Here is a 9,944-nt window from a genome sequence, read left to right on the forward strand (position 1 = left end):
TGTGGCAGACTTTCACATTTGTTCCCTCACTCACTTAGGTAATCATTCATTCACCGGTTAAGTGATTTCACCTTTCGGTTGTTCTTCCTTAGGTCTGAGCTGCTAAAGCAAGCTCAAGGGATGAATTCTCAGTCGCCGTGGGACTGCTCATCCACCCGGTCCGCCAGCCAGACGTTCGACATGCACTGAGTGCCCGTCACTGTCCTGCATAGCTGCGACATACAGGCATCACGTGACCTCACACATCTGGCAGGTCCCATGTCCATCACTTATCTATTCCCTGGGTCCCATACATGTGTGTGTGCCACATCTGAATCTGAGTCCTTTGAGCCTCTTCCTCATAGCAGGGCTGATAATACACGAATCCCCATCGATCAAAGTTCATATGATGAGTCTTCATTAACTTCTGAAGCCGCCTATATTTTCCGTTAGAGAGACCTTTTAAAAATTTGTGAAAGTCATGCTTGCTCATTGTGAAAAATGTAAACAATGACAAAGCACACAAAGTAAAAAACCACTTCCATCCCACCATCCCACAGTGCCAACCACTGTTTAAAATGTGGCAAATGTGGTTTAATTTATATCCTTCTAGATCTTTTCTATACATTTGCAAAGGGGGAAAACATATATATTATATGATGAAGTCTATGTTTACAAATTGAGATCATAGACTATTGTTCTGCAACTTGCCTTTTCTCTGTAGCAATAAATGATGGACATCGTGCCAGGTCAGTGCTTCAGATCCACTTCATTCTCTTTAAAGGCTGCAGAGCCTTCTCAATATGGAGGGACCTGGTTGGTATATTTAACAGGCTATCAACGGACATTAAGGGTATTTTTCATTTACCCCCAGCTACAATGCTGCGATGGATATCTCTTTAAGCTTTTTTTTTTAACATCTTTATTGGCATATAATTGCTTTACAATGGTGTGTTAGTTTCTGCTTTATAACAAAGTGAATCAGCTATGCATGTACATATATCCCCATATCTCCTCCCTCTTGTGTCTCCCTCCCTCCCACCCTCCCTATCTCACCCCTCTAGGTGGTCACAAAGCACCAAGCTGATCTCCCTGTGCTATGCGACTGCTTCCCACTAGCTGTTTTACATTTGGTAGTGTATATATGTACATGCCACTCTCTCACTTTGTCCCAGCTTACCCTTCCCCCTTCCCATGTCCTCAAGTCCATTCTCTAGTAGGTCTGCGTCTTTATTCCCGTCCTGCCCCTAGGTTCTTCATGACTGTTTTTTCTTTTTAGATTCCGTATATATGTGTTAGCATATGGTATTTGTTTTTCTCTTTCTGACTTACTTCACTCTGTATGACAGACTCTAGGTCCATCCACCTCACTACAAATAACTCAATTTCGTTTCTTTTTATGGCTGAGTAATATTCCACTGTATATATCTTTAAGCTCTTTTGTATGAGCATTTCTGAAGGATCATTCCTGGAAGTGGAATTGCTGGGTCATGTGCCTTTAAAATTTTAATGGCTACCCAGGGCCAGGCATAGCGTCAGACACATAGTAGGGTCTTTGTAAGTATCTGTGGCATGAATGGATACTGCTGGATTGCCCTCTAGGAAAAACACACTATTTCCACTCCCACCAACAGCAAACAGAGAGCCATAGAACTGACAATTTCTGCTACTAGGTCCGAGCCCCGCTGGGCTTCATGACAACCACTTTCCTCCAGGCCACTCTGCTGTTGCTGGGAAGGATTTAAAGACCCTATGTCACCTTCGGTGAAAGGCAGGCAGCGTCCAGGCAGAGGGTGACCTCCTCTCCCCGGTCTGCAAAAGCCATGGCTTAACATCCTCCCACTGGGGTGGGTGTTTACCAGTGAGGGCAACGTCAGCTCTGGGACTTCTCTAATGGGAACTCGCCATGTTTACACAAGCACCCACATATCTTCCTGATCATCCTCTGAAACTGAAGGGAAACTTCCTATGGCTGGGCTCACTCCATTGCCAACTCCGGAACTCTGTTGTCACTAACTGCTGTTCTTCCTCTGGGGCCTCGTCTCCAGCAGGAACCCCCAACCAGACAGCCCGTTTCTAGCATCTTTGGGGCTGGCTGTGCCATCTCCCTGCCCCTGGCCCTGTCACCTGCCTGGGTCCTGATGCCCCAAGAAAATTATTGGGAGAGCCCCGGAGGAGGCCAGCACACCGGAGCCAGTTCTACCTCTGACGCTCGCAGGAACTTTGGCCAGCATTGCTCTGTGCCCTCTGCCTGGGGAGGAAGGCTGGCATTCAGAGGCTGCCGGGAAGCAGTGCAAAGGCAAGGTCAGGTGGAGGGGCCCAGGCCTCCTGAGCCCCCAAGATGCTGGCGTGGGGGTGTCTCTCACACTGCGTGTCCCACGCCAGGCTTCCAGCTCCACACTCTGCTGCAGGCCCCCGCAGGGATAACGCCCTGTGAAGACTCTGCCATGCTGCAATGGTGAGCGCCTCTTTCCTCTTCGGGTGCTTAACCCCACAGATGGGGCTGAGGCGGTGGTGCCCAGAACCACGCGGGACTGGAGAAGGGCAGATCTGCTCTCTCTCCTCCCTCCAGAGATTCCAGGGTGGGGCAGATCAAGGTCTTCCAGGCCCTGCCCCAGCTCGCCTCCCCACTGCCCCCTCCCCACCTCCGTGGTGAGAGAGTCAGAGAGCTGAGCTCTATGTGTCCCAAGGGAAAGCGGCCGGAGGGTAGGATGAGGAGGCACACAATGGTCACTCCCACCCCATCCCCATTCCCCGTCCAGGCTCTGTGGCACCCAGAGACCTCAAGGAACCAGAGGTCAAAGCATCTGCCAAGATCCTCTCCCAGAGGGTGGCCCACAGATGTACTGTCCTCCCAGGCTCATCAGTGGTGGGATTTCAGGCACAGTGACCCGCCCCCCCCAGCCGTGTCCCCCAGCATTGCCTGGGCTCACCTCCCCACACAGTCAGAGGCAGACTCTCAGATTTAGTGAGAACTCATGTTGCAGGGGAGGGGAGGGTACAATGGGGTCTTCTCTAGTCAGGTAGAATGGAAAGCAGAGCCCAGGTAGAGCTCAGGCAGTCCTGTCTCCCAGAGTGCATCAGCGCCCTGCAAAACATCTCAGAGCTGGCCATCCAGTCCACACTCGTACCGCCAGAGCGCAGCTCCCTCCACTCTCAGAGCAGCTCGTTCCGGTTCCGCCGCTGGGCACCTCCAGCTGTTCACACTTTCCTCCAGGCAGCCTCTACCTTGCAACGGCGGGTGAGGGAGGGGTGGACATGTCACTCCAGACCAGCCCTTGGGACAAGAGAAGCAACTGGCGTGGAACCGGGGTAGGAAAAGCAATAAGTTAAAGCCAAGAATGGCCAGAGGTCTGGCACGACGGGCGGGGGCGAGTCTCTGGCTTGACCCAGGAGGCCCTGGGGAGGAGGCGGCCGATGACAAGGTTCCAGGCAGGAGGTGGTTCAGAAGGTGGGGTTGTCGATGCCGCTGCGCACGCCGGCGTGTTCTTCAGGCCTGAAGCTGTAGGGAGGGGGCGGCTCCGCGGGAGGCAGACCCACGACGGGCTTCAGGATAATCTGCAGGGAAAGGAGGGGACAGAGACTTCTCAGGGCCTGCCACTGGCCACTGCCACCCATGTGCCGGTGGTGGCATGTCTACCAGGGAGAAGGGTGACCCGACGCTGGTGGCAGAGCCCTCCCTAGGGCCCAGAGGCTTGGCCTAAGGACACCCTCCACTGCCCCCGTTGCTCTAAAAACCTGAATGGGGAGGCACAGAGAGCCGAGGGACAGGGCAGGGGTTGGGGTGGATACCCACCTCACTGTAGGGGGGTGGGGGCTCAGAAATGGTTGCTGTGACCCTCTCTGCGGGAGTAATGGGTGGCCGTTCTGGGGGCCCCTCATGATCCGCTGGGGGGTCCTGCTCCGACTTTCTGCAGTTGCGACAGAAGCGCTTAGCCAGGCCACAGATGCACAAGAGGGGTATGATGATCAGAAAGACGATGACAAAGATCCTGGGGTAAGGAACCACCAACATCAGCCTGAGTCTCCAGCCATCCCCGCTGCACCTCCCTCCCTCCCCTGACCTACACCCACCCCTCAGCAGGAAGTCCAGTCCAGTCCTGTGTGGGCCAGAGGAACTGGCCCAAGGCTCACCTCAAGGGGCCAGAGAAGAGCTCGTACTGCTCTGGCTGGTACTCTTGGCAGCAGCTGTTACCACAGCAGTTGAACCCTTTAGGGCAGGTGCTGTGGACCGGGTCAGAGAGAGGCCATTGGTACCAAGGTGGGGAGGCAGAAGGATCCCAGCTTCCCTAAAACTCACCCGTGCGCTCAGGGCACGAGCCACACCCCTAGCAGGGTGGAGGTACAGGCCCCCCTGGGCTCAGTGGGAGGAACCTGGGGCTGGGATCAGGACCTGGGTTTCAGGCTCAGCTCACTACTGGCCTCGTGCACTCGTGCCAAGTTACATTCCTTGCTGGGCCTCACTTTCCTCATCTATAAGATGGGTGTAATGAAGGTCCTGTCGACCTCACTGGGCAGGTGTTGTAGTGGCTACAACATCACTCTAAGGAGGTGTAGAGAGAGAGGGACAGTGGGGAGGGTCCAGGAGCTAATTCCAGGAGGAGTGAGCTGGTGCTGGTGCCCACGGAGCAGGAGATGGGAGGGACACGGTGTTCCTGGAACATCCAGGGCTGACTGGTGGAAACACTTGGCTGCCCAGAGGCCACCCGCCTCAGCCCCTCCTCATGGTGCTTGGGCTTCTTAGCGTTCATAGAGTGAGAGCGTTTGCCCTCACTTCCAGGGGGACCCTCAGAGGGGAGATGGACCAAGAATGGATTAAGAAGGATGGGGATTGGCCCGCAAATGTGAAACTGCCCGTCGCTAGGCTGGTGGAAGGAGTGAGGGGTGGAGTCTCCCTCTCTGGGTGGGGGTACGGTTTCTGGCTAGAAGGGGAGAGGGTGAGGATGATGAAGGCAGGCAGGGCAGGATTTGGGATGTCTCCTCCCCACACTGGAAGTTACAGCCCAAATCCCAGACTTACAAGAAGAGACCACATGTGGCTGCAGCCTGTGGAAGAAAAGAGGCGGAGGTTTGGGTCATAAACTGGGGGCTGGGGTTTCCACCCAGATGCTGCCCAGGTACCTCACTGCTAGCAGGTCCCAGAGGATCAGCATCTTCCCCCACGCCTGCTCTCCACCTCCCTCCACATGTTCCCCGGGTCGGTGGCTGCAGCCCCAGCGCCACCTCGTGGCCCCAGCTCTCCTTCCTCTCCTCACCACACCTCCTGCCACATTTGCTCACCCCCAGGTCTGTAAGCTCACGCCTTCTCACCATCCTTCCAATCCATCCCCGCCACGGCCAGGACTCCAGCAACCCCCGCGCCCACCCCGTCACTCCCAACACTGCTGCAGGTTTCTATCCCACAAATCTGAACACCTAAAACCTTGCTGGAAGCCTCCTTCAGTGGCTTCCTGGGGCCCAGACACCATGACCAACCCTATCCCCCATTCCCACTCCCCCTGGCCCTCCTGCACACCCACCCGCTGGGAGTTCTCTGAGCACGTCTGGCTGTTTTACACATGCCTGCAAGAACAAGCTCCTCCCTCCCTCCCTCTTTTGCACTAGTTCTGTGCCACATGGAGGCTATCACTACGGAATCTAACCTGATTAATAGCAAATATGTGCATAAGCCCTGCTTGGAAGGTTCTTTCCCCAGGTATCTGAGAGGCTGGCTCCAGCACTTTCTCTGACCATCTTACTTAAAATTACATCTACTCCCCCAAAGCACTCCCTTTCCCCTAACTGTGCTTACTTTATCTGCATAGCTCTTGTCAACATCTAACATGCTATATATTTTACTTTATCTTGCTACTTGTTTGTCTCCTCAGTAGAATGTAAACCCCACCAGGGGAGGGATTTTTGTCTATTGAAAACCAATACTCACGATTTTGGCAGAATGAATGAAAGAGCACTGACAACCTGGTTTCATTTCATCCTGGCTGCTCCCAGACCGTGGGGGAGGAATGCAGGTAGAGGAACACAGCAAACGGGAGGTTACCTGTCACCCCACCCCAGCCTCCAGGGAGATAAACAACCATGGCTCAAGAATAAGAAGCCAACTTTGGCAAGACCACCATGTCTTTTTTTTTTTTTTTTTGGCCGCGCCACCAGCATGCAGGATCTTAGTTCCCTGACCAGGGATCAAACCCGTGCATCCTGCGGTGGAAGCGTGCAGTCTTAACCACTGTACTGCCAGGGAAGTCCCAAGACCACCATATCTTTATACCTTGAAATAACAGTTTAACTGTTAATGACAACAACAATAAAGCTAAGAATACCAGTGACAGCCAATAATAGTTGGGCTGATTCCCACAAGTCTTGGCCAGTGGGGTCAGGAGCAGGAATGAACCCCTGCAGGTTGGCCCAGAGAGGGTAAGGTGACTGCAGAGTTGGGGACAGCCCAAGGGGTCCAGGCACTCAGTGTACCTCCTTTCCCTCAGATCCCATCCCCTGTCCCTCCCCCCTCTGCTGTCCCCCAACTAAGAAAGACAAACAATGAACAGGTTTACTGAATTAATCTTGAGCTCCTGTTTGGAGGAGTAGGGGATCCTCTCCCAGATTCTCTCCCCCCACCCCCATTTTAAACAGGTGGTGGTCTCGACTGAGGTGGTATCAAGTGTTGGGGTAATCTTGGGCAGTTTCAACTTACTTACATGTGGACTGGGGGCATAGCCTGCCCCCTGGAGTTGTTGGGAGGAACCAACAAAAGGATGCTCAGCCTAGTGCTGGCACAAACCCACCGCTGGTGATAGAGAAGGGAGTAACAGGGCTTCTGGAGCAGAGCCACTCAGCAGTCAGTGAATGCTGTGGGGAGCAGGCCTGGGCCTTCCCTCAGACTCTTACATAGAAGTTAAAAACCCATGTTCTAGACCTATGTCAGTTTCTAGGATAATCTCCCATCCCAAAACTGGATAGACTGCCCCCATCACTGGGGCAGGGAGGGATGAGGAGGTGTTGAAACCCTGCCTCATCCTTGGAAATCACAGGTTTCAGAGGTCACCCCAGCCTTGGGTCAGGCAGCCAGATCAAATCCTATCACCAGCTGGAATCCTACCCCCACTCCTAGAAAGGGAAGAGGGAGCCTCTTTCCTCTGGGGCACAAGCAGAGGAACACAGTCCCAGAGAGGGCTAGGACTTCCCCAGGGTCACCCAGCACTGTGAAGAATGGAGCTGGGGAGATAGGCTGGCCAGGCGTCCAGATCTCAGTCCAGACCTCAGGCCCTCCGCTAGTCCCCGCTTTCTGAGGCAGCGAGAACAAGCCAAGGCTAACGTGAGGGTCAAAGTCCCCACTCACCAAGAGGAGCTAAGCGTCAGATGGCGGTGGGCACGAGTAGTTCCCACGACACAGTCCCCCACGAGGTGAAGGAACCCAGGCCTTCTCAGGGCCTCCCTCTGCTCTTACCTCCGCGGCAAAAAGAGAAAGGAAGTTGCTAACTGCATGTGGTCACGAGGAAATCCTGACAATGGAAGGTGGTGATCGGGAGCCAGAAGCAGGCCCCTGACCCACAAGAGTAGGGCCCCGAAAGTTCCACAGCTTTACCTCCCAAGCGCTCACCTGTTGGAGGCCGGCCAGCAGGCCGAGCAGCAAGGTGGGTACTAGGCCGGGGACCCAGGTGTCTGACATCCTGGCACGGGGGCCACTGAGCTTCCGTGTGTAGGGGGAGGAGGGGAGAGGCGGGGCCGCGACCTATCCCACGACTCTCCACCTATAGGGCCCCGCCTCGGGATGGGGGCGGAGCTGATGCACCGGGGGTGGGCCGGACCCGGGAAGGGAGGGGGAGGGGGGAAGGGAGGGAAAGAAGGGTGGGTTGGGTTTTGGGAAATGGGAGGTAGAAGAGATTATCTGATTAAAAAATATTGTGGTGTCAGTTTAAGACTGCTGAGCTACCCCTTCCCAACCCTCAACTGCTCCACCCTCTAAGTGATCCCAAGCTTGAGAGGGACTGCTGCGCCTACCAGATGGAGAGAGGATGCAGGCAGAGGGAGCTGGACCACTGGAAGTCCCTACCCACATGGACTTCTGCGGGGCAGAGGTTGAGGGAGAGAGGAAGCGAAGGCCCTGGAGTGGATTGAGGGGATTACAACGGAGGGAGGTGTCACTTTTTTTTTTTTTTTTTTTTGGCCAAGAAGGGAGGGAGGGACGGCCTGATTGATTTCTGGGTCAGGAGAACCTAGAGTAGATCACTAGTACATTCGTACCCCGCCCCCACCCTCCCTGAAATCCTGGGAGGAGGTGTTGGTACACTTCCTCCATTTGACTACAGTGGAAATTAAGGCCCCAGGATTCAGAGACTAGTGCCTCAGTCCGCAGCTGGGGCCGAGCGGCAGCCAGGCGAGCTGGGGCGCGTGCGAGCAGGCCCATCCAGATTTCTGGAGAGACCCCGCGGACGCGGTCCCGGCCGGGAGGGGCTGGATTCAGACCAGCGGCGGCCGCGCCCCGCCCCGGAGGCGTGCTGTGCTTCCCGGATCCGGCCGGCAGGTGGCAGCATCGCTCAACGCGGGCTTCCCCCCGGAGCCGGGCAGCGCGGGGCTGGGACCTGGGGCTGGGTCTCCCTGGGCTCCCTCCGGGGGGACCCGGCTGGAGTGTGCGGTGGGAGGCCGTCTCGGTGGGCGATACGCGGAGGGTGAGAGCCAGACGCCCAAACACAGATGAGACGTAAGGAGACCTTGTGGGAGTTGGAGAGATGGAGCCCGGACCCCTGAGGACGGGGGCGAAAAGGAGATGGTGGGTGGGGTGCTGCTCCCAGACCTGGGGAAAGGGGGAGGGGTCCAGGAGAGGATCAGTTCTTAGGTATTTAGAAGTCTCCTGCTGCGTCTCAAATCTGACTTTGCCACTGAAAACTAGCCCCAACCTAGTAGGAAAGGACAGCCGTCGTCCTTTGGCTTCTTTTTCTTTTTTCTCTCACCGCTTTCTCCTTATCTCTGTTTCTCATCTCTCCCAGTCGTGTTTTCCCGGTCTTATGTTTAACCTCTCCTTGGTCCGCCCCATTTCTCCCAGTCTCTGTTTTCCTGTTTCAGTTTCTCCCCGTCTCTGTGTCCATGCATTTTCTCTTCATTTCTACGTGTTCCCTGTTTTCCCATCTCTGTTTCTCCTCGTTGTTAATCTCTGTCTGTCTCAGTGGAGGTGTCTGTTTTTCTGTCTCTGTTTCCATTTCCCTTGTCTCTGGTTTGGTCCTGTGTCTCCCTGTCTCTGTGTCTGTTTCTCACCAAATCTCCTGGACTCTCTCTCTCTCTCTGTCTCTGTTTCTCATTATCTCTTGGCTCCTAAGGACAGAATCTTCCAGTTTCCTGATCCAAGCTGAATTGGGGTCTGGCCCCAGAGAATGCCCTCTCTATTTGAAGTTCCTGGTGACTGATCTTGTTGAAAGGAATTGGGGGGGGGGGCACGGCACGTCTTTCCTCCTCCCCCAGCAGTTGGCTCTGGACCTAGCCCATCCCTCTGCCAAGGTGGACCTAGTCCAGAGAGTACTGGAGCTTTCTCCGAGCAGCACCCACGCCGCTGCTTCCTTAGTGAACTTGTTGCTAACTTGGGATTCCAGGGCCCTGCTGCACCAACACCCAAGACCTGAGACACCCCTAATCTCCTGCCTCTCTGCCCAGGCCTGGAGCCCTGCGGAGGTGTGGCCCTTAGGGGAGAGGAAGATGGGTGAGCTTAGGGGAGGAGGGTATCCTAGGGAGTGGAATGAGGGTGCTGAGAAGGGCATGGAGGAGCTTGAGAGGTAGACGAGGGAGGCTGAAGAGGTGAAGGGACCAGGCAGGTTGGTGCCCTGAGGAGGAGCCGGAGGAGGGCAGGAGGGGATGGCGTTGCTTCCTTCTGGCGTCCACCGACACAGATGTAGGGTTGCCAGACAAAATACCGGATGCCTAGTTAAATCTGAATTTCAGATAAACAATGAATAACTTTTTAGTATAAATAAATATGTCCC

The 9,944-nt window shown here is 55.0% G+C and overlaps 1 protein-coding gene across 1 annotated transcript; it reads right to left on the reverse strand.

Annotated features, from left to right (window-relative positions):
- Window positions 1-2,965: 2,965 nt before the first annotated feature.
- TMEM92 (transmembrane protein 92) lies at window positions 2,966-7,655 on the reverse strand. The gene is made up of 5 exons (XM_059907853.1): window positions 7,574-7,655; window positions 5,000-5,025; window positions 4,114-4,203; window positions 3,776-3,971; window positions 2,966-3,537 (listed from the first exon to the last, which is right to left on the reverse strand). Exons 1-5 carry the CDS (start codon window positions 7,640-7,642, stop codon window positions 3,424-3,426), a joined length of 495 nt encoding a protein of 164 aa, XP_059763836.1. The 5' UTR covers window positions 7,643-7,655; the 3' UTR covers window positions 2,966-3,423.
- Between the last annotated feature and the right edge of the window lie 2,289 nt (window positions 7,656-9,944).

Source organism: Balaenoptera ricei, chromosome 20 (assembly GCF_028023285.1).
Source record: "Balaenoptera ricei isolate mBalRic1 chromosome 20, mBalRic1.hap2, whole genome shotgun sequence".
NCBI classification, from domain to species: Eukaryota; Metazoa; Chordata; class Mammalia; order Artiodactyla; family Balaenopteridae; genus Balaenoptera; species Balaenoptera ricei.